The 24787-nt window shown below is 45.6% G+C and overlaps 1 protein-coding gene across 1 annotated transcript in view; it reads left to right on the top strand.

Moving 5' to 3' along the window:
- Positions 1-21244, top strand: part of WDR7 (WD repeat domain 7) — a gene marked incomplete at its 5' end in the record, with an annotated part of 300870 nt that extends 279626 nt beyond the window's left edge. Inside the window, 2 exons of the mRNA XM_015405476.1 lie at positions 13895-13999; positions 20815-21244. Of these exons, the coding sequence (XP_015260962.1) occupies positions 13895-13999; positions 20815-21018 (309 nt within the window). The remainder of the gene's footprint in view (positions 1-13894; positions 14000-20814) is intronic.
- Between the last annotated feature and the right edge of the window lie 3543 nt (positions 21245-24787).

Genomic DNA, 24787 nt, shown 5'->3' with positions numbered 1-24787 from the left:
AGGGAAATTTTGTTCCCCCCCATCCCCCCCCCCCCCGAAATGACCTCTGAATATTAACCAAATTTGTGGCATGGTTTGAGCTACCGTGAGTCACTGTTCACTTCTTCAGATTCAGTTGACTGAAGAAGGGAGCAGTGACTCATGAAAGCTCCTCCCCTGCCACAACTTTTGTTACTACTGAACTCTGGCTCTTTTCTACTGATACAATAGAACAGTCAGATTCGAGTCCAGTAGCACCTTAGAGACCAACAAGATTTTTCAGGGTACGAGCTTTCAGAAGCCGCTGTCCATCAGCTATCTAGGTTTTAGAGCTCAGAAATCTCACCCTATGCGTGAGCTGGAGCTACAAACCTAGATCTCCACAAGCTACGAAACATGGCACAGCCAACACCGAAGCAGTCACTGCTTTCTGCCTCCTCTCACTCCTTGTTTTGCACATAGTTGGTGATGCAGCTTTCTATGCCAACTTTAAGCACCTTTATCCTACAAGAGGCTTGAGCCGGACCCAGGACATGACATGTGGGCCCCTTAATCTCTTCCCAGTGCCTAGGCAGCTCCACACTCCATTCTTCTAGTCTTTTTGCTGTTTTTAATTTTTATAGCATATTCACTTTACAGCGGGTAGCATCCTGGTGGAATGAGCTCCCGGAGGAGATCCAGGCCCTGCGGGACCTTGCACAGTTCCGCAGGGCCTGCAAGATGGAGCTCTTCCACCAGGCATTTGAGTAGAAGCCGCCGCCGCCACTATACCACCAGCGCACCACCACTACAAAGGTGTGGATACCATCAGGGTGCTAGACAACCCTGGGATGAAGACTGGATGGCAGCATTGCTTTGGAACTTACATAATTGTTCTGGGTCTATCTTGCCAGAACCCATCTTGGAATCATGGACATTTGGAGCACCAGCACTTTACTGTATTATTGTATTGTTTTATCTTGTTTTTAACTGTTTTAAGCATGGCCTCAAGCCCTAATTGTTAGCCGCCCTGAGCCTGAGGGGAGGGCGGGATAGAAATTGAATAATAAATAAATAAATAATTCCACTGGCACATTTCTCCAAGGAACGTTCTTCCAATCCAAGATCCTCCTCTGCCAATCGAGGAATCTCTTGAATGAGCAGAAGTCTCCTTGTGTTAGAAGAATGTGTCGGCAGAATGGACCGATAGGACCCAACCCAAAGCGTTCCACTCATTCTCATAGATCTCGGGTTGTGGATTATATATTGACTGAAATGTAATGCCAATGCTTTGCCTCTATGAGACTGTGTTTGGGAGGGAGCCTAGGTCTTGCTTGTAACCTCATCTGGCAAACTATTTAGCACTTTCCGATTTGCAGTAAAGTACTGTTTATTGTTTTATCCAAACAAGCAATCTATGGCTTGCACTTGCCTTGCAAAACAAGATTTCAAATGGTTTTCCGGGCAAGTGGAAGCCATAGTTAGCTGTTTTGGATGAAACAACAGACTGTGGCTTGCTGCAAAACAGGAAGTATTTAAATATCTTGCCCCGTGCAATGGGAGGGAGAGATCAAGAAGGAGACCCCAACTCTCCTCTCCACTTTATTCTCGTAGCGCCAAACCAGGGTTTGTCATTGCATCTGAACCAAGCCTAGGTTTACCTCTTTCAAATAACAGCCCACATGACAAAGTTAACCCATAGCTCTTCTTATATTGAGTTACACAGGTGGCCTCCAGTGCAGAAGTAAAAAAACCCTCTCAAGTCCTCCCACTGTAAAGTCATTCATAGAGCAGTTGTCCCATTTTTCTCATTTTTCTATACTGGCTGAAATCCGCTTTCTGCAAAGGCTGCAAAGCTTTCCACGAATATTCAGTGATAGGCATTTGTTGTTGTGAGTAGCCACTGAGTTTCTCCTTCCCAACAGCTTTTATCTCAGGACCGCTGTGTGCCCTTTGCCAGCTGAAAACCTCAGCCAACAGAAATACATTTGGTTCAGCCGCAAGGATGTATGGATGCGTGCACATCCTTGCTCATTTGATGAATAAATAAGAGTGAGCCCTGCAAAGTGCAAACTGAATTGCGCCAAGGAGAGGGAAATCTGTTTTTAAAGGATTAGCATCTGCACGGAAAAGCACATAAATTAAAGCATCAAAGTGATTTGGCTCCCTTAAGGATTGCAGTTATTTGGATAAATGGTCAGTGGCCGAGAGTGCAACAAGTTTGCTAGCAGTATTGATTTTCACCTTTGAATCACCCAAACATTTTTCATTGGCAAATATTAATTGCTTGTTAAGTGCTAAGGAATTTGATGGCCGAAATATTGAATCCCATAATTAATCGGCCTTTTAAGTTTCCCTTATCATTAAGCGATTGAGATTACATAAGACACTGGCGTTTGCTTTAGCCAACCTATCTTCTAGATGATGTACAGTAGGCAAATATCACAATAGATTATTAATGTCTGCTTTTTGGTAAGTGCAGTACATCTTAGTTTCTACTGTAGTGCAGCTATTTCCCTCTGGCAATCAATTATGGGGATGGTGTTCGAGCTGCCAGTTTTGCTTGCAGATTCTAGAGGTTTTCGTCAACATGGCCCTTCAGATATTGGGGACCTGGATGGAGCATATTCCCAAAGGGTCTGCTGTACAGAAAGTTTCCTTGGGCTATAATGGAAGTACTTGACCCTACAGTTCTCAGAACAGGAGCTGAAGCTCCTTAAGACAAAGATTTGTAGATACAAGACTCTTGTGAAGACTGAACATGGAAACCTGGCAGGAATCAGAGACAAGGAATGCCAAACTTGTTCACATTCATTTGATAGACACTGAAGCCCCAAAAGCAATCCCTTAATTTTCGTTGGATTTTCTTCATTGAGGATTTGTTTGTTTATTTGAGACACTTATGTCCTGCCTATCCACCCAAATAGAGTCCTCAAAGCAGCAAACAGCAGGGGTACTAGAACATTTAATTTTTTCCCATTTCTAACAGAACGTTATTCCATGTATATACTCTGGGCGCTTTCACACATGCTAAATAATGCCGTTTCAATCCACTTCAGCGACCGTTTGCGAATGAATTTTACCATTTCACACAGTAAGATCCAGTTGCAAAGTGCATTGAACCTGAATTGAGTAAGTGAGTAAGCAGGGCTCTTTTTGTAGAAAAAGCCCAGCAGGAACCCATTAGCATAATAGGCCACACCCAACAGCAGGAACTCATTAGCCTATTAGACCACACCCCTGACAGCACAGCTCATTAGCACATTAGGCCACACCCCCAAGTTACCAGAAGTGTGGTTATCCAGTCACACCTACCATTTGCTTGTTATTATGTTTACCTTGTTTGTTGTCAAAACCCAGGGCTTTTTTGTAGCAGGAACTCCTTTGCATGTTAGGCCACACACCCCTAATGTAGCCAATCCTAATGAGTTTCTGCTGTTGGGTGTGGCCTATTATGCTAATGAGCTCCTGCTGGGCGTGGCCAACTCAGGAGCCAGCCGGAACTCCGTTCCTGTGCGTTCCTGGCCAAAAATAGCCCTGTGAGTAAGTAAATTTATTACAGTCATTGACAAATACACAACTGAATTGAAAATGCGTTATTGTGTGTGTGTGTGTGAAAGCACCCATGTGTTATTCCGTCGTGGCGCTCAAGACAACATACAACACTGATAAGAACAGATACTACACTTGATCTTAGTGAAGAGGCCAAGAAGGATGCACATTCAAGGTTTTATAAATGGATAGAGGAACATAAGATATAAAACTAGCCTTACAGCCGAAGTAAAAAAGAAATTAAAACTATGTATATATATTTGTGAGCAAAATGTATATATTTTTAAAATATATTTTTATTCGTTTTTAAACAATCGTTTACAACAATAAACATCACAAGCATTGAACAAGCATTAACAAGCAACAACAAGAGGATCAAGTTGGATTATAAACTAATCATTTAACAGTAGAAACCATTCTGACACTCTCGAACCTTCATCAACCAATAAATAAGGGTAAGGAGTGCTGGTAACTGCACTGCCTTTGTCAATTAGGAGAACATGAGGACTAGATTAGAGCTAGATCTCAGATATAGAAGAATTCTGTGTGCATTTCATTGAACGTAAAAAAGAGAGCTAGAGTAGCTAGAAGAAAAGCCAAGAAGAGTAAGCTATATTAGTAGGAAGAAGTTCTGCCTCTGTCATATACTGCAGCCACGGAAACCATGTGCGGACAAATTTTGAATAGGTCATGGTAATACCAGATCATTGTCTTTGAAGTGAATCAGAGATTTCAATATTAAAGCTATTAGGTGTAAGAAATGAATTCTATAGTTACAGTATGAGGTCAAATGACTATATGAAAAGAAAAACGATAAAATGAAACTTCCCCAATTATGTATCTACGTTTGTATGTCTACTGTTTTTCTAATATTTTAGTATAATAAAATATAATTGGAGGGGGGGACAGCATACAACAAAATTCCCAGGGGGTCTCCTGCGACGCTAAGCGTATATCTGCCTAGCTTTGCCATAGTTGCCCTATCACGTGCCTTCCGCCCATATTCTGGAAGAACCAAAGCCCAGCTCCTCCTGTTGTGCCTGTCTCCGTAGACAGGTATGGTTGCTTACAGCCAACTGTTCTGTCGATGTCCTGATTGACCTTTGGAATCCAGAGGTGACTGAGGTGGTAGCCAAGATCGTTCCAGGGCACCTTCTCTCACTGACTAGAGTCAAATTGGCTCCCTGGTTTGCAAGTCAGCTGGGGGGAATGAAGCGTCAAGGACATTAACTAAAGTTTCGTTGTTCGTTTGTTTTATGTTTTTGCCGTCAACTCACAGCTGACTTACGGCGACCCTATAGAGTTTTCCAGCCAAGAGACGTTCAGAGGTGCTTTCCCATTGCCTGCCTCTGCATCATGACCCTGGTATTCCTTGTGCTAGCCAGGGCCGACCCGGCTTCAATTCTTAGATCGGACTGGATCAGGCTAGCCTGGGCTATCCAGGGAAGGTCTCTGGGCCTCTAGGAGGACAAAAATGGCAAGGTTCTCATTTTCACGGTGTTTTGTGGAAGTCCATTGTACAGTAGCTGATAACGTTCTGAAGTTTTACGTGTTGCCGACGCGGACGCCATGGGCTGGCATCATAATTCATTTATGGCTGCGGTCCGTCTAATTACACGCTGCAGGTCATGTCAGGAGTGAACAGAAATGACTCTGTCGATCGCTGGGAGAGGAAAACTGCTGCGAGCCTGTGGCGTTCCAAGCAGCTTTCCTGCCCCCAGAGTAGCAACTGAGGATAAAACCCTATCAAACAAGCTCTGCAAAGAGAGTGCATTTCACTGGGGGGAGGGGTATTGTTTAGCAGCCGAAGGGGGGAAATTAGCCTTATAGTCTCTCCTGTTCCCAACCCTCAAAGTGGATTTCAGCAGTTTTGCATAAACAACAACGCACTTGGTATATAAAGACTCGTTCCTCACATCTACTTTGAGCAGCTCTAAAATCTCTTTCCGTTACTGAACACCTGAGTCAAATGTAACAACAGAGGTTGTGGTTAACTTCATGAACACTGTGGTCTGCCTGTTTGGCGAAAACGCCAAGACTCTGTTTCCAGAATGCATCAGACGACAGCAGCTAGCGAGAGGATACTAAGTGGCCTGCAGTGGATCCTGGTGCAGCCGTCGCCCCACCTTCTCTAAGGAAGGGGGGTGGCGAGAAGTGGCATCAAGTCACAGCCCACTCATGGCAACCCCCATAGGATTTTCAAAGCAAGAGACAAACAGAGGTGGTTTACCACTGCCTGCCTCTGCATAGCCACCCTGGTCTTCCTTGACGGTCTCCCATCCAAATATTAACCAAGCCCAACCCTGCTTAGCTTATCTGAAAAGTTCAGGCTAGCCTGGGCCATCCAGGTTAGGGCAAGGGAGGGGGTACAATCCCCCCTTTTATTAAGTGTGAAAAGTCACACAGAACTGCAGAATCAGTCGCATATCCAGAATATGATGTTCTTTCTCGAGGCAGCAGTAGCCGCTGCTTAAAATCCACACAAGTACGTATTTGAAAAGTAGATGCAGGAAGACATCCTTCTCACGTGTGCAGAATCTGACACATGCACCTGGGCACTCAGAACTTGCATTTTATCATTCATACCTCACAAGAATGCACATCTGGCCATTTTCTGGGTGTGGCACAGCAGCTAAGAGGTGACTGTGAAGCCAGAGGTTCCTGATCCAGGGGATAGACCTGAAAGCGTTGCTTCAAATGCCGTTCTAGCTCCCAGTCTTGGCCGGCTTAGCCTCGATTGCTGTAAGGACTATTGGTACAATATTTATGATGCGCTTTGAACTGTCGAAGGAGGTGCTGCTTGTAAAACCCTTGCTGTTTGTTTATTTATTATTTATTTATTTCACTTTTACCCCGCCCTCCCTGCAAGGCGGGCTCAGGGCGGCTTCCAAAAACTGACAAGCGGTATACATTCACAATAAAAATACAAGACATCGTTTAAAACACAACCAGTCAATATAAACATTCATTGGATGGCGATAAAACTAAAGTGCAATTTAGGGACACATTCAGCGGTGCCACCGCACTGGGTCGTGTTGGATCGGAGTTCACACAGGGCACTGCTGGTAGGACGTCGCTCCTATCGGAACGCCTGCCTAAAAAGGTCTGTTTTCACGGCCCTGCGGAACTGTGACAAGTCCCGCAGGGACCTGATCTCGGCAGGAAGCTCATTCCAATAGGATGGAGCTACAAACAAAAAAGCTCTCGTCCTGGTTACCATCAGCCTGACTTCCTTAGGGCCAGGGAGGTCCAGGCGGTTTTGGGATCCTGATCGCAGTGCTCTCTGGGGAACATACGGGGAAAGGCGGTCCCTCAGGTAGGCCGGTCCCTGACCATAAAGGGCTTTAAAGGTCAAAACCAGCACCTTGAAGCGAATCCGGAATGCTATTGGGAGCCAGTGCAGAGTCTTAAGCGCAGGCCGGATGTGCTCCCACCTGGGGAGGCCCATCAACAGCCTGGCCGCCACATTCTGCACCAGCTGCAACTTCCGGAGTTGCACCAAGGGAAGCCCCATGTAGAGAGTATTGCAGTAGTCCAACCTCAAGGTGACCATAGCATGGATCACTGCAGCCAGATCATTGCGTTCGAGGAAGGGAACCAACTGCCTAATCAGCCGAAGATGGTAAAAGGCTGCCTTGGCAGCGGCTGCTACCTGGGCCTCCATTGTTAAGGAAGCATCCAGGAGCATTCCCAGTCTCCTGACCCTCGGAGCTGGCACCAACGGCGCCCCACCAAAGGCTGGGAGTGGGATCCCTACCCCCGTACCACTCCGATTCAGGCACAGGACCTCCGTCTTCGTTGGATTCAATTTCAATCGACTCATTGTTGCCTGCACAGCAATGTGCATAGTGAGCATAGTGACTCACGAAAGCGCCTCCCCTGCCACAATTTTTGTTAGTCTTTAAGGTGCCAACCTAGCAGTTCGAAAGCAAGAAATTGCAAGTAGATAAATAGGTACCACTTCAGTGGGAAGGTAACAGCGTTCCATGCGCCTTGGTGTTTAGTCATGCTGGCCACCTGACCACGGAAATGTCTTCGGACAGCGCTGGCTCTTCGGCTTTGAAACGGAGATGAGCACCGCAACCCTAGAGTCGGATTCGACTGGCTTTCAAGCAAGGGAACCTTTACCTTTAAGGTGCTACTGGACTCGTGCCCTTTCCCACTGCTACAGACAGACTAACACGGCTCCCCTCTTGATATGTTTCCTGAAGCAGTCACAATCCATTGCGATTTTTTTCATTCCGGTTTAGTCGTTGTATACGTTCCCCTTCTGATGCGATAACTTGTTTAACTGTAGTAAGATAACCATAGGCATTCATTGCGACTTAACAGAGCAATCGCCGTAGGAGCATAACTAGCTCTTTGAAGCACACAGTCTCTTAAAAGCCCTGCATGGATATTCTCTCCACAGCCAGTTGACCCATGCGGCAGAAAGGTCAGGATGCAGCATAGGTCAAAAGAACCCTCTGTGCATCAAGAGAAGATAGGATGCACGCATACGTCGCCTCTCCCAACATCTTAGATGGAGTCTTCCCCGTGCCCTGCCGAAATACCTTCGCGTGCCGAACCTATGAAGGAAGGAACTTTTAGCAGTGTGTGGAACCGTTTTTTTTAAAGAGGAGGAAAGCACTGGTCCTAGCAGCGTGTGTGTTGTCACTGAGACAGAGACCTGGTTGTCATATTGTTTCATTTCTCTTTGTCGTGCTAATATTCCAAAAGAAGCTTCTTGATGAGAATCGTCCCAGTCTTTTTATTTTTTCTTACACACTGTCTGGCTGGTAAGAGCTTATTGTAAGGCACTGCTCTTTCCGAACACACCCAGATTTTACCTCTGAGGGTGATTTTTTGGCTTGCTTTTTATTTTATTATTTGTCCATCCATACATTATTTATCTACTTCCATTATTTATAGTCTGCCTTTTTCACTTGGACTCAAGGTGGATTACACAGAGTGAGTCAAATACAATCAGCAGGATGGGACATTCGATGAACAATGCCATAGGAAGTACGGTTGTAGAATCAACCAGAAGTCTAAAAACAGAACTGAGGCAAAGCATAAGTATTGACATGACACATTAAATGATGTAAAAATTGCATAGTAGGTTGCTAGTTTCAGCAAGCTATGCATAGTAGTATAGAATCATAGAGTTGGAAGGGACCTCCAAGCAAGGCTCCTTCTAAGCCGTGGAGTCTTGTGTGCAAAAGTTCTACTTTGTGAGCTACTGGCATTAAAGTTCTGAGTGAGTGATTTGGCTGCTGCATAAATCAGTTTGCTCTGGAGCCATCCCTTCCTGAGCTAAGACAAAAATGTGTGAGCTGGAGGCTAAAAAACTGTGAGCTAGCTCACACTAACTCAGCCTAGAGGGAACACTGCCTCCAGGTCCAACCCCCTGCACAATGCAGGAAATTCACAACTACCTCCCCCCCACACACACCACCAGTGACCCCTGCTCCATGCCCAAACAATGGCAAAAAACAAACAAATCCTCCAGGATCCCTGGCCAAACTGGCCTGGAGAAAAATTGCTTCCTGATCCCAAAGTGGAGATCAGCATTTCCCTGAGCATGCAAGAAAGGACCACAAGAACTAAGCGCTGATACAACCTTTCCTGCCCTCCCTCTCATGATCTGCCTAAGTTCACAGAATTAGCATTGATCTCAGATGGCCAGCTAGCTTCTGTTTAAAAACCTCCAAAGAAGGAGAGCCCACCACCTCCCTAGCAAGCCTGTTCCACTGAGAAACCGCTCTAACTAATGTTTCGCCGAAAACTCTTTTGATTTAATTTCAACCCATTGGTTCTGGTCTGATGTTCTGCGGTAACAGAAAACAACTCCCCACCATCCTCTATATGACAACCCTTCAAGTACTTGAAGATGGTTATCATATCACCTCTCAGTTGTCTCCTCTCCAAGCTAAAATACGCAGCTCCTTCAACCTTTCCTCATTGGACTTGGTCTTCAGACCCCTCACCATTTCCGTTGCCCTCCTCTGGACATGTTCCAGCTTGTCTATATCCTTCTTAAATTGCAGTGCCCAAAACTGAACACAATACTCTAGGTGAGGTCTAACCAATGTTCCCTCTAAGCTGTGGAGTCTTGTGAGCAAAAATTCTACTTTGTGAGCTACTGGCATGAAAGGTGTGAGCGAACAATTTGGCTACTGCATAAATCAGTTTGCTCTGGAGCCATCCTTCCTGAGCTAAGACAAAAATGTGTGAGCCGGAGGCTAAAAAACTGTGAGCCAGCTCACACTAACTCAGCTTAGAGGGAACACTGGGTCTAACCAGAACAAAGTGATACCATCACTTCGTGTGATCTGGAGACTATACTTCTGTTGATGCAGCCCAAAATTGCATTTGCCTTTTTAGCTATTTCATCACATTGCGGACTCATGTTCAGTAAATGATGTACTAAGAGCCCTAGATCCTTTTCGCACATACTACTGCCAAGACAAGTCTTTCCCATCCTATAATTATGCATTTTTCCTGCCTAAACAAAGAACTTTACATTTATACCTGTTGAAATTCATTTATTTGTTTTAGCCCAGTTTTCCAGCTTGTCAAGATCATCCTGTATCCTGACTCTGTCTTCTACTGTATTTGCTACCCTTCCCAATTTAGTATCATCTGCAAATTTAATAAGCATTCCCTCTATTCCTTCATCCAAATCATTTATTTGTTCATGTTGAACAAAACAGGTCCCAGGACAAATCCTTGAGGCACTCCACTTGTCATTCCTCTCCAAGAAGATGAGGAACCATTAACAAGCACTCTTTGGGTGGGATCCATCAAACAGTTACAGATCCACCTAATAGTAATAGGATCCAAACCACATTTTACTAACTTCTCAACAATAATATTATGTGGAACCTTATCAAAAGCCTTACTGAAATCAAGATAAACTATATTTACAGTATTCCCCTGATCCAGCAAGGTGGTACAGTCTCTAACAATTTGCCCAAGTAACTTTGTGAAACATATAGTATGGTACTCAGCTGTTGCCCAAGTAACTTTGTGAAACATATAGTCTGGTACAACTCAGCTGCCTGCATAGAAAATCCCTCTTGAGTAGTTCAGCTTTGCATCATTTGCAGAAAAACAGGAGCAAGGTGGTACAGTCTCTAACAATTTGCCCAAGTAACTTTGTGAAACATATAGTATGGTACTCAGCTGCCTGCATAGAAAATCCCTCTTGAGTAGTTCAGCTTTGCATCATTTGCAGAAAAACAGGAGAGGAGGAGCCTTCCCGACCTCCTCAGGCAAGGCATCCCATAATGTGGGGGCGGGGGAGGGGCTTATCCCCATGCTGACCATCCAGTTCTTTGCCGGCCATCCTTCCAGCAGGACAAGTTCAGGCTGCGCTAAAGCACAAATGAAGAAAGCCCCATCTTGTCAGGTGTCAGAAAGCTAAGCAAGATCAGCCCTGGTTAGTACTTGGATGGGAAACCACCAAGGAGTTCCTGGTCCACTATGCCGAGGCAGGCAATGGCACACCACCTCTGAAGGTCTCCTGCCTCGAAAACCCTATGGGGTCGCCATAAGTCGGTTACTATTTGACAGCAATTTTTTTTTTTAATAACACCAAACACTGGAAGATAAATCCAAAACTGTTATTCAGAAAAGAAAAAAAACCACTCTGTTTTTCTGTTCGACTCTTCCCCTGAGCCCTGTTTTCCCATAGAAGGACAGCTGCCCCATAACCTCACAGGGAGCACCTTTCAGTCCCAGTTCAGTGCTTTAATACTCAGCCAGACGTCACTGCCCCCAAGAACAGGGATGATGAAGTCTGCAGTGATGTAACTCTGTTGGTCCCGGGGAGCTTTTCTGCCCTGACACAGCATGCAATGACTATGTAACTATCAGGTAATGGTCAGAAAATGCATTGCACGGGACAGTGGGAAGAGCAAATGATCTCACCAGTTACAAAGTGTCTTCCCTCTGTGTAGCAACTAGAGCGCCGATGATGATTGTAGAATGATGAGTAGCAGCAGGTTAAATCCCAGAATATGTAAATTTGAAACGTAGCAAGTTTGACACCACCCCCACTCCCCATTCTACCCTTCCTTCACCTTGGAGCTCTTCAAGTAGGCATGGGGAGTTAGATTCATGATGGTTCAGAGTCGATTGGGACTGATTCTAACCCAGGATCTCCCAGGAAGAGGAGCCTGAAGAATGCCATTTGGGCACATGGAATGCTCTAAAGCAGCGGCGAGGGGGAGAGCTCTCAGTACAGTCCATTACCAGACACCCAGCAACACAACACCGTTAATGGGAAGGGGCAAGAAAAGCTAATGCAAAGAGTGCCCCGACCTGGATAACCCAAGCAAACCTGTTCTCATCAGATCTCGGAAGCGAAGCAGGGCCAATCCTGGCAAATACTTGGAAGGGAGACCTCCAAGGAACACCAGGGTTGGGACGCAGAGGCAGGCAATAGCAAGCCGCCTCTCTGAAACATCCAAGCCCCACTAGGGGTCACCAGAAGACAACCATGACTTTCATGACACACACACATTAAAAAAAAATTTAAAAGCTAATGCAAAGAGCACATAGTCTTGTAATTTTTATTTGCTTTGTACATGCCCTTCTGTTAAGGAAAAGGGCAATGGACAAAAAAATTCCCTGCAGTATTTCAGAGAGCAGCCAGCAGTTTGCATATCACTGATCTAGGAGGGAAGTGGCAAAAGCTTCTGTCAAAGCTTGGCCTTCTAAGCTGGTGATTTGAACCAGAACTGTGTACACGGACTACTGGTTGTGGTACTATGCTCTCCGAGATGGAGGAGAAGCTAGCTTCCCAGTAACTGTTAAACTCTGACTGATAGCTTGTCCGGCCACTTGCTGAAGGAGAGTTTGTTGTGAGTGATCAGGGTTAATGTCTTAGGCTGGTCTAGCATCCATCCCTACTTAGCCATGATTTCATATGGTAGTCCTAGTCGATTCACTCTTATGTAGCTTCAGGTCCCATCTGAAAATGGTGGCAATGGCTTATCTGGGAGTTGCTGCTGTCAGATTCATTAAGAAAATGTTAGTAATGCTATTCTACTATATAAAGATGCTTTAGTCTTTAGTGTTAGTATGTGCTTAGGGGACATCTTTAAAGGATGCAGGAAAAGGGTGGAAGGGTGCAAGAAAGAGAATTACTGTGAAGTGTCCCATCTTTTGTTCAGACTCTCACCGAGAGAGAATCTGAGCCTAAAGTTGGGCCTGCAGAAATTTGCCTAACTTTTTATAACTCCAAGTTGGGTAGCCGTGTCAGTCTGAAGCAACAGAACAAAGTTTGAGTCCAGTGGCACCTTTAAGACCATGCACACGAAAGCTTAAACTTCGTTGGTCTTAAAGGTGCCACGGGACTCAAACCTTGTTCTGTCCTTATAACTCCAGTATGCTTCCATTCTGTCTCAGCGACATGTTGTAATCATTTGTAATGCCTGTGCTAATTATTTTCTGTCCTATCTTGTAATCTGCTCTTAGCTTACGTTTGAAGAAAGGAAACTGTTTCCAAAAAGCACACTTGTCTACCCCGTTGTCGTTGTTCTCAAAAACGTGCCGTCAGTTTTTACAGCAGAAAGTTTCAGGAGATGTTTGCTGATGTGTGATTGTGATACATGCAGCTGTTGATGGCCAGAGCCAGTCTAGAAATGTTTGGCATTATTTATTTATTTATTTATTTGCAATTTTACCCCGCCCTCCCCGCGAACAGGCTCAGGGCGGCTTACACAGGGGCATAAGCCCATACATAACACAATATAAAACAGTAAAACCATTAGATCACACAAACAGATAAAGTGCTCCATGCAGACAAGATGGTCTCTGAGGATGGTAGCAATCATTTCCTTAGGTGAATTTGTCCTGTCGATGGTCCAAGCCAGTCCAGCGGCATCAGTGCCATGCAAATTTATGGCAGTTCTTTCGGGGACCACTCCCAACCCTGTTGTTTCAGTGGTGGTAGTAGTAGAAGTGGCGGCCCCTATATAAAAGGCGGAAGAGCTCCGTCTTGCAGGCCCTGCGGAACTGCATCAGGTCCCGCAGGCCCTGATTTCCTCCGGGAGCTCGTTCCACCAGGTGGGGGCCGCCACTGAAAAAGATCTGGCCCTGGTTGCAGCATGACGTTTCTAGACTGCAATTTTGTTACACCCTATAACCTAAGTTGAGAAGCTTCTGCTCCATGTGGTGTATCTGTCCTTGAAGACAAATGAACAAACCTTTGATTCAGTCACCAGGTTTCATAAGAGGCAGGCTTCCACAGAAGTTCTGCCGTTGCATTACTTGCCTTCAGTAGATGTTCTTCCATGGATTTTTACCCTCCTTTAATCCACAAGTGTGGTTGCTCTGTGTCTGTATGATGGTAGCTTGGTGGCCTTTTACATCCCTGTCTCTCATTCTCGCTTAGACCATCCATGGCCACCAGGGGCCCATCACCGCTGTGGCATTTGCTCCTGACGGACGGTATCTTGCCACTTACTCGAACAAAGACAGCCACATCTCCTTTTGGCAGGTAAGTTATATGTTTCAAAAAAAGGTGTGTCAGATTTATTCATTTTGCTCTACTTTGCTCTGTTTTTAAACGCTTCTGTCTGTGTTTGGTGTAATAAGACATGCTCTGAATAGGACCACTGTGTTTACCCAAAAGGAAGACTAGTTTTTCTGTCAGGTGTGAACGTAAGAACATAAGAGTGAGCCAGTCTAGAAATGTTTGGCATTATTATTTAGCCGTGACGTTTCTAGACTGCAATTTTGTTAACACCCTGGAGTAACCTAAGTTGAGAAGCTTTTGCTCCGTGTGGTGTGTCTGTCCTTGAAGACAAATTAACAAACCTTTGGTTCAGTCGCCAGGTTTCATAAGAGGCAGGCTTTCATAAGAGGCCGTTGCATTAGCCTTCAGTAGATGTTCTTCGATGGATTTTTACCCTCCTTTAATCCACAAGTGTGGTTGCTCTGTGTCTGTATGATGGTAGCTTGGTGGCCTTTTACATCACTGTCTCTCATTCTCGCTTAGACCATCCATGGCCACCAGGGGCCCATCACCGCTGTGGCATTTGCTCCTGACGGACGGTATCTTGCCACTTACTCGAACAAAGACAGTCACATCTCCTTTTGGCAGGTAAGTTATATGTTTCAAAAAAAGGCGTGTCAGATTTATTCCTTTTGCTCTACTTTGCTCTGTTTTTAAACGCTTCTGTCTGTGTTTGGTGTAATAAGACATGCTCTGAATAGGACCACTGTGTTTACCCAAAAGGAAGACTAGTTGTTTTCTTTTGTCAGGTGTGAACGTAAGAACATAAGAGAAGCCTTTCTAATAGACAGGCCAGTTCTTAAACACCGCAGGACTCACCGTCACCTCAGACATGAAGGGGAAACAGCGGGCGTATTTACCCCACTGGTGGCCCACAACCAGATGTTTACCCTGCTGCCTCTTATCTCCAGATACAGGCTATAAGAGCCCAAGATGGGGACTGGAGTGTGATCCACGAGAGAGCAGAGAATGCACACCTGCTCTCGGGGCCGGCATCAGCATACCCTGAGGAGGGGCAGCTGCCAGGGCCCAGAGTATCTGGTGGGGCCCACTGCCACAGAGCCTCCTCCCCCCCCCCAAGCACATGTTACCAGGGTGCAGTTGATGTACAATTATGGCACTCCCAGCCGGCACAGTGGTGGTGATCCCATCTGCACACAGGCAAGGGACATACAGGCGACGGGAAGGGCTCACAAATGGGCAGAGGGAGGAAGGACGCACAGGCAGGTGTTGATTAATGTGGGCTGGAAGGGCAACACAACCAGGTCAGAGGTGGTGGTGGTGGTCAGAGAAAGAAAGGGGCCATGGACACTTTCTGCCTGGGGCCCTACAAAACCTAAAACTGGCCCTGGATGCAATGTCCAGCAGGTTGCACTATATCTCCACTAACAGGGTTCACAGATTAATGTGGGCTGGAAGGGCAACACAAGCAGGTCAGAGGTGGTGGTGGTGGTGGTCAGAGAAAGAAAGGGGCCATGGACACTTTCTGCCTGGGGCCCTACAAAACCTAAAACTGGCCCTGGATGCAATGTCCAGCAGGTTGCACTATATCTCCACTAACAGGGTTCACAGAACCATAGAGTTGGAAGAGACCTCCAGGGTCATCTAGTCCAACCCCCTGTACAATACAGGAAATTCACAAATACCTTCCCCCCCACACACCCCCAGTGACCCCTGTCACATGCCCAGAAGATGACAAAAAAAAAACCCTCCAGGATCCCTGGCCAAAGTGGCCTGGATAAAAATTGTTTCCCGACCCCAAAGTGGTGATCAGCATTTCCTTGGGCATGTAAGAAAGGGCCTTGGGAACTAAGCACTGAGGCAACCCTTCCTGCCCTCCCTCTCATGATCTGCCTACGTTCACAGAATCAGCACTGCTGTTAGATGGCCATCTAAGCCTCTGTTTGAAAACCTCCAAAGAAGGAGAGCCCACCACCTCCCCAGGAAACCTGTTCCACTGAGGAACCACTCTCACCGTCAGGACGTTCTTCCTCATGTTGCTTGCTTTTTTCAGTCAGGGTAAAGTCCTGTTTCCAAATCTACACAATTTTTTTAAAAAAGATTCTGCTGCTGAACTCCAGTCCTGGAAGAAGGCAGCTTCCTGTCCGTTGCGGTAAAATTTGTTCATCGTCGGTGAGGGCTCTGAAAATAAATATGTGAATGCGTTAAGCTTTCAGGGGGATCTAATCCGCTGATAAGCTTGGGCAACAGGGTGTCCTCCTGTGCAGTCCCCACTGAAGCGCAGTGGGCGTTGGGTGGTCGAAGCGCCCCCATCCATTTTGGCAGGGCTCATGCAGCAGGTATTCCGAGAAGATTACGCCTCCCGTTCAGAATCGTAGCCCGCATAGGCAAGAATACCTTTGTGAACGCGGGAGGAGCCTCTGCTGGTAGAATTATCGTTTCCTTGGATTCAGTATTCCTGTAACCATCAGCGAGCAGTATATATCTTTTAATCCACCGTGAATTTCCACATGTCATTCGGTGATAACCGTACGTGTCGTTAAGCGTATTGAATTATTATCCATCATCATATAAGCGTGTGATTTCTGAAGCAGTGAATAAGAACTGTGAAAAACCCCTCTTCCATCACTTGCATATATTTAGCTGAGTTACCTGGGAAGATCTAGGGAAGCAATCAGTCGTATTGATTGAGATGTTTTACATGATCGTCTAAGAGTGCTGGGGACGGCGGGTGCGATCTCTCTGCCCGAGCACGTGCTTGCACAAATAAACTGCCACACTTAAGTCTGCTTTATTTAAATCCTCCTCTCTTCTCGGGTGTTTTTTTTTTAAAAAAAACCCAACATAAAGAGTAAAAACGAGCCTAGTCGTTGCGTTATAAAATGTAACCTCCTCTGCACTAGTGATTCTCTCCCCCCCCACCACCGACCCCGCCTGTGTTCTATTCAGCACTACTATTAATGCAGGAAAATCAGCAACATTAGTCATCTTAAAAGGGTTATTACTCAAGATGATTTAAATTGTGAAAATGTCAGCGGGGCTTGCATGCTCCCTGCTACGGATGCCATGATTTACACTCTCTGACACCATTCTGCTGCTGAGAAGGAGGGGGGGGGAAGTAATGCTTTCTCTGTTGCACTGATCAGAATTCAGGACGTGATATCGGCAGTAGCACATCTTAAAACGTCCTAGGATATGCCAAGGTTTTCGTGCATTGGAGTCTTGGGCGCAACATTCGAACCATCATCCCCACCTGTTCTGTGCAGATTTATAGATCCTAATGCATTTAGTTGAAAGGGGGGGGTTGTTGTCCAAAATTACAGGGGCATGTAAGCCAGCAAAGGTCTGTTGCTTTATTTCCTTGTTTTAAAGCTCATAACACATCTAGCAAAGTGATATAAATTGACCGGTTGCCTAGAGAATTGGAAGCTCCGATATTTAAAGGTTTGTTCCCTTGATAGTTTGCTTGGAGAAATGGCAGAACTATAGAAAGATGCTGCCTGTTGTTGCTTCCTTTTTCTTTTTCTCCTCAAAATGCACTCTGTCGATAACACCCATTCTACTATTCCGAAGCACCAGTGACCGACGCAGATGTTTTCTGCTGCAATCTTGTATGGCTGTGGGGAATTTAACACACACACATTTTAATGCATAGAAAAGACAGTCTCAGCAAACTTCATAAATCAGTGATTGGTTTGATTTGTTAATTAATACTGCAGCTGCAGGTTTGTTTGTTTTAAAATCCATTTTCAATGCAAGATTAAAGGCATGCTTCCCAGTGGCAAAGGCTACGGGGTTGAATTTTTGCACCCCAATTCATTGATTCAGTGCGGGGAGTCCCAGCAAGCACATAGCTCTTTCCTGCCAGCAAGAACGCCCCTCTTCATTGGAAGAGAGAGCTTTGCATGTGGATAGGAAGGCATACTTAGAGCTAACCTTCCCATGGAAGTGCCTGGGAAAGGCTGTTCTCACAGAACCACATGATTTCGGTCGTCACGGCCTGCTCTAACAAGGTTCACATAAAGTAGACCCTCGTTCTTTATCCCATGTGTATAAACAGGGTGGGCAGAGGTAGGAATGAGAAAACAGTGGCTTGCTTAAGGCCATCTAGACTGGGACTTCATAGACGCATCGCAGAGTTGGGAGGGGCCATACAGGCCATCTAGTCCAACCCCCCCACTCAGTGCAGGATCAGCCTAGAGCAGGGGTGGCCAACCTGTGGCTCGGGAGCCGCCTGCGGCTCTTTCACACCTATTGTGCGGCTCCCGGCGGGGCAGCTGGGGAAGCTAAAACAAATATCATCGGACAAACAAATATCATTATCAACATCTGCTTTTACCCCTTTTGTTATTATTTTTGACAGTCTCATTTAATGTTAATAAAAGGCAAATTTGCATATTTTCCAGATAAAAACATGTAATATTTGTTCACGTCTTGCGGCCCTCGAGCCTCTGATGTTTATTCTGTGTGGCTCTTACATTAAGCAAGTTTGGCCACCCCTGGCCTCGAGCATCCCTGACAGGTGTTTGTCCAGCCGCTGCTTAAGGACTGCCAGGGAGAGGGAACTCACCACCGCCACCTCCCTAGGCAGCCGGTTCCACTGTGGCACAACTCTGACTGTAAAAGTTTTTCACATTCAGTAAAGCGCAGGGGTCATTTCCTACAGGAGCGCATAGGAGTCCCCCCCCCCGCCAATAGCTAGCAATCCAAAACAGTCCAGTGGAGCCTGAGCGGTTGGTATTGCCTTCTGACACACTTCCGGTGATGTCAGGGGATGTGTTATATGCAAATAAGTTATGCAAATGAGCTTTTGCACCTCTTTTTCTACGAAATGACCCCTGGTAAAGCGTATACTGCATTCATTGAGCACGATCTGAGTCCAGTTGCACCTCGAAGACCAACAAGGTTTCCAGGGTATGAGCTTTTGGCAGTCAACGTTCCCTTTGTCAGATGCCACTTGTATCTGATGAAGGTAGCTCTGACTCGCGAAAGGTCATACCCTGGAAACCTTGTCGGTCTTCGAGGTGCTACTGGGCTCAGATCGTGCTCTTCTGCTGCAGACCCACGTGGCTTGGTGTCGTGGTTAAGTGCGTGGATTCTAATGTGGGAGAGCCGGGTTTGATTCCCCACTCCTCCACTTGCACCTGGCTGGATGACCTCGGGCAAGCCATAGTTCTGTCAGAGCTGTCCTTGAAAGAGCAGTTCTCAAAAGAGCTCTCTCAGCCCCGCCTACCTCACAGGGTGTCTGTTGTGGGGAGGGGGAGGGAAAGGAGTTTGTAAGCCGCTCTGAGACTCCAAGTGAAGGGCGGGGTATAAATCCAATCTCGCCCTCCTCCTCCTCCTCTTCTTCCTGCCTGAAACTGCATTCGCTGAGGTGCAGTTTAAAGAAAAATTCTGACTGGTGGCAGCCAAGTAGGAAGTATGGACGAACGGTAGGTGAGGGTTCAGTGAAGTTCCCCATGTGTGGATCCTCTTCCGAAGCAAAACAGACAGTAGCAAAGCTGAGGTGCAGCTGCCTCAGTTTCCCCTCCTCCCTCCCTTTCTGCATGAACAGGATAAGAACATAGGGAGAGCCATGCTGGATCAGACCAAAGGGCCGAGTCCAGGATACTGTGCAGACAGCAGCCAACCAGCTGTCTCTAGGAAGAAGAAGAGTAGGCTTTTATACCCCACTTTTTTCTACCCTAAGGAGTCTCAAAGCGGCCTACAATCACCTTCCCTTCTTCTCCCCACAACAGGCACCTTGTGAGGTAGGTGGGGCTGAGGGAGTTCTGAGAGAACTGTGACTGGCCCAAGGTCACCCAGCTGGCTTCATGTGGTGGAGGAGTGGGGAATCGAACTCAGGTGTAGTGGTTAAGAGCAGCAGACTCTAATCTGGAGGACCGGGTTTGATTCCGCGCTCTTCCACATGCAGCCAGCTTTGTGACCTTGGGCAAGCCATAGTTCTGACAAGAGCTGTCCTTGAAAAGAGCAGTTTTTGTCAGAGCTCTCTCAGCCCCACCTACCTCACAGGGTGCCTGTTGGGGGGAGGGAGAGGGGGAGGGAAGGAGATTGTAAGCCACTCTGAGACTCCGAGTGAAAGGTAAGTTATCAATCCAACTCTTCTTCTTCCTCAGAGTGGCCCTTCTACTATCAACCAGAGCCCAGGCCTCTTCCATTGTGGCGCCAGCTCTGTGGATTGGGATCCTTGAAGAGATGGGGGGGCCCTCCTTGGAGATCTTCAGGCGGCACCGCAAGGCCTGCCTGTTCACCAGGGCTTTTGAGAGGGCTTGTTGGCAGGCATCTTTTAAGGAGGGAGAGATTTGGAGGTTTGCAATTTTGGTTTGTTAACTGAATGTGTTTTAACTATTATTGTAAGCCACCTTGAACCATGAGGAAAAGTGGGATATAAACATTTTAATTAATTAAGAAATAAACCATGTTGCGGTCAATCAAAAGTCTTGCTCCTTGGGATCCTTGAAGAGATTGGGGGGGGGCCTCCTTGGAGATCTTCAGGCGGTACCGCAAGGCCTGCCTGTTCACCAGGGCTTTTGAGAGGGCTTGAATTGGCAGGCATCTTTTAAGGATGGAATGATTTGGAGGTTTGCGATTTTGGTTTGTCAACTGAATGTGTTTTAACTATTATTGTAAGCCACCTTGAACCATGAGGAAAAGTGGGATATAAACATTTTAATTAATTAAGAAATAAACCATGTTGCGGCCAATCAAAAGTCTTGCTCCTTTGAATATTTATTGGGGGTTTCTCCATTCCGCACTGCATCGCACTCCACCGAAACCGATCTTCGGTTTTTACTATCGGACCAACCATTTCTCTCTTTCTCAATTTCTCTCGGCAGATGAACACCTCTCTTTTGGGAAGCATTGGAATGCTGAATTCTGCCCCGCAGCTCCGCTGTATCAAAACGTACCAAGTGCCCCCCGTCCAAACCGCATCGCCAGGCACCCACAATGTCCTCAAACTGGCCAGGCTCATCTGGACTTCCAACCGCAACGTCATCCTTATGGCTCATGATGGCAAAGAACATCGGTTTGTGGTGTAGAGTTCGGGGGGGGCAGGAGTTCTTTCTCTAAATACAGTTTTCTTTTAAAATGCCCTGGTAAATTTCTCTCCCTCTCTGTGGTCTTAACCCTTGGAGGGTTCCGTGCCGGTGACCATAAAAACCATCCAGCAGGATTGGACGAGTAATGGTTTATTCTGCTCGGTTCTCTGGAACAAAGCCCTGCTTGAAGCCATCTGCTAAGCTGGAGGTGTACGTACTAACTCAGCAGCCCATGGTAATAACACCAGCATGTTGGGGGGGGTTGTGTATGTGTGTGTTTTAAATCACAAATACGTAGGTTAAAGGGAGGAGCTTCAGTATGCAATGGCCTTTTGAGTCGTGGCTTCACCGGGAAGACCTTAATTTGGCATTTTTTAAAAAAAATCAAATCACAAGATGGAAGCTGGGCTGAATCTTAATCACATCAAGGAAAGCTGAAATAATCCACAAAACTTAAAATCGAGATATTTAAAATCTTGATGTTTACTGAAAAGCTTTTATGTTTACATTGATGTTCTTCCAGCAGCTGTTGGAGGAAGGCTGGCTTTGGGGTTTTAGGGCCACTCTCCAAATCTCTAGGGGTCCCACAGCATGCACATGCAGCTCTGCAGACGCAGCTCTCTTTGCTTTCTCGATTTGCAGAGGAGAACCCCAATCTCCCCCACACCTGGGTGCACAGGTGCTCCAATATGCCCACGGCACGCGCCAGTTCACAGCATTAAGAGATTGCTTGGGAGTTCACGAGATAATAGATAGGAAGGAGAATTTTTTCCTACTCGCTTTGAGAATCAGCATACTTCCCTATAGACATTCCAGAATGATTTGGGACTGGCAGTACTCTTCAACAAATGAAGAAACAATTTATATGGATTTTAGCGAGGGGGGGGGTGATTATGTCGCCATGGTGGGAAATTTTAGAACATGAAACTTAGCAAGGAAAAGTGAAGGGAGAAAAACAATATGAACATCAATATTTTCTGGCAATGCTAATGTAGTTTTAGCCACGCCTGTTCTTTTTCCCCCCTGCACTGGATTTGGCAGGGGCACAAGAACCCTTCACATTTTGTATCACTGGCTTGGTTTTTGTTTCGTTTTGTTTTTTCAGTACGTAAAAGGAACCATGAAGTGGCCCATTTTCAACATTTTCATTGCATTAAAGGACAGAGATGTAAGAGTTTGGAAACACATGGTGACACAAAGATGATAATCATTGCAAGAAACATAGAAAAGTTAACTAGAATCCTGCTTCAATATTTTTGTGCATTTTATTTACGAAGATCCAATTGTAACAGCTTGACATTCACATATACAACCCCCCCCCCCCCCCCGGCTCCCCCCCCCCCAGTCTCTTGCATATTTATTTTTGTGTGAAGATGACCTGAATTTTGTTCACAGGAAAGAGAAAAACTATGTAGAAAATGTTTTATTTAAGCACTGGTGTGCATGTGTGTGTGCGTGTGTTTTCAGTGCTTCTAGCTTGCATTCTGTTTGCCTTGGAAAACATGCAGAAAGAATGCTCTTAGTAAACACAGACGTGTTCGACAAAAGTGGAGCCTGTAGAAAATTCCAGACTAGACTCGGAATGAATAAATAAAATTAAACCATGGGTTCTTAACGTAAAACACGATTCTTTTTGTGCAGTCCCCCTTGAAATGAATCAACATTGTTTAGGAGCAGTGTAGAATCCATTCCCTGATTCAGTAGGCCAAACAACGGAGAAGTTCCTGGTAGTTTGCATAACACTGATTTTTTTTTAATGAGTAGGTGATCCGTTTAGCACACTGTACATGTAACAAAGATTGCAGGGGCCACAATCAGCCTATCTACTTGAGATTTTAAAAGCACGGCAAGAAATTAAAGACCATTAGGAATGTTTATCTCATTACTGCTGTAAATTTGTATCCTTTTTAATTATGGCAAAGCTAAAATCGTGTATGTTTGGTGATGGTAAAAAAATATATCCAGTCATGGGATGTAGATGTTTTTAAGTGACTTTATGCAATGTGCATTGTATTTATCAAAAGTTGACTGTGGGATTGGGAAAAGGCACGAAAACGCACAGAACATGGACACTTTGCTGAATCAAACATAATCTCTTGCGTTGTGTTTGAGCGTTGATAATGAAGAGATAACTTTTTGCTTTTTCCCCCCATGGAGATTCCAAAGGCATATTTACTTCTGTTAGCAAATTTTCTTTGTTCATCTGTTCCAGCGATCACAACGTGGGGCTCTGATTCTTACATGGTGCCGTATATAATTAGGGAGGCAGTCCCATCTCTTCAGTCTTGACTTAAATGCCTTCTGCGTGCAGTGGGACTTGGTGCAAAAGAATACACTCCAGTGCTGAAGGAAATTGAAAGGGCTTTTATGAAGTTCCATGTAGGGTGACTGGACAGAAGTACACATTACAATAAACACAGGGTAGCCCCTGAAAATGGTATCCCCCCCCCGTGTCAAGTTTTCTTCCTCCCCCTTTGTAACCTCTAATAAAACTTAGCTGTGTCCTGATGTCATAATGTTGTGTATTTTTCCCACCAGCGGGGCAGCCAATGATGTTAGGCAGGGACAAGGAAATGTATGACATTAGGACACAAGCAGGATTTACCGCGTAGGAAAAGGGAGGAAAGATAGATGCGGGGGTTGTCATTCTAGCCAGCAGCCTTTATGTATGTTGTGATGTGTAGTTCCATCGTCTGTGTGTACAGAGATGGTACACGGGGGTTGTCATTCTAGCCAGCAGCCTTTGTGGGTGTTGTGATGTGTAGTTCCATCGTCTGTACAGAGATGGTACCTTGTGCACTGGACAGGTATACACTCAACTGGTGTTCGTTTCAGTAGACCCGTACATGAATCATTAAAAAAAAGCAACGATGCACAGCAACCATTCTTCGTGAGTTACCTCCGTAACTCACTTTTTAAACAATCTGCTTCAAGATATGTTGCTAAATTCAAATTTTTCAAAAAAAACCCCACAAAACAATTAAAAGTACCTGCTTTCATTAGCAAAAAGTTATGTTGTGGTTCTGCAGGATTTACACGAATTATGTCTTCCACAGGTATCTTACACATGACATGTTACTGTTTGTTTAAAAAATAAACATTTTTCAGAGCTTCTAACCCAATGAGAAAGCAAGCCTGTGGACAGGAGTAATTTAAACAGGAGAATCAATATTTACATGCTAGTGACTGCATCAATCCACCTGCACAGGGACTCCACACTGGAGCAGATGGAAGCTGCACTGTACTTTGTGGGTAGTTGCCCTCCAAGTCATAATTCCCCTAACCACCATGTCTGCAAATCTGCACTTGAGTGACTTTCTCAACCCCCGCTGCACAAACTCCACCCCACAGCTTAGATCTTTCAGCACTTGCTGTAAAATTTGTATTGTCATCCCAGTGTATGCTTTTAGTGTTCTATTGATTTGTTTAGTACTGTATTCGGATTTGTCCTTGTAAATGTAGCGACGTGCGTGGCTTCATTGGCAGTTTACAAGCAAAAGATGACATGATGAGACACCTGTATGAAAATGTTGTCATGGCTAAAGTCGCAGTGTTACGATACCTGAATCAAATGCCCTGCCTCGAGAAGGTCTTTGACAGTTCCACTTATTGGCTGCTGCATGTACCAAATGGCCCTTATGTAGATAATGTGTGTGAAATAAAATACTGAATCGGATTGAAGATTGTCTTCCCTATGTTGTAATCCCTGTTTTTTTATTGTCACACTCAACATCACCAGGGGGTGGCGCTGTTAGGGCTGAGGATGTCA

Source organism: Gekko japonicus, unplaced genomic scaffold (assembly GCF_001447785.1).
Source record: "Gekko japonicus isolate JY-2015 unplaced genomic scaffold, Gekko_japonicus_V1.1 scaffold2013, whole genome shotgun sequence".
Lineage (NCBI taxonomy): Eukaryota > Metazoa > Chordata > Lepidosauria > Squamata > Gekkonidae > Gekko > Gekko japonicus.
This window is presented reverse-complemented; position numbering and strand designations above follow the sequence as displayed.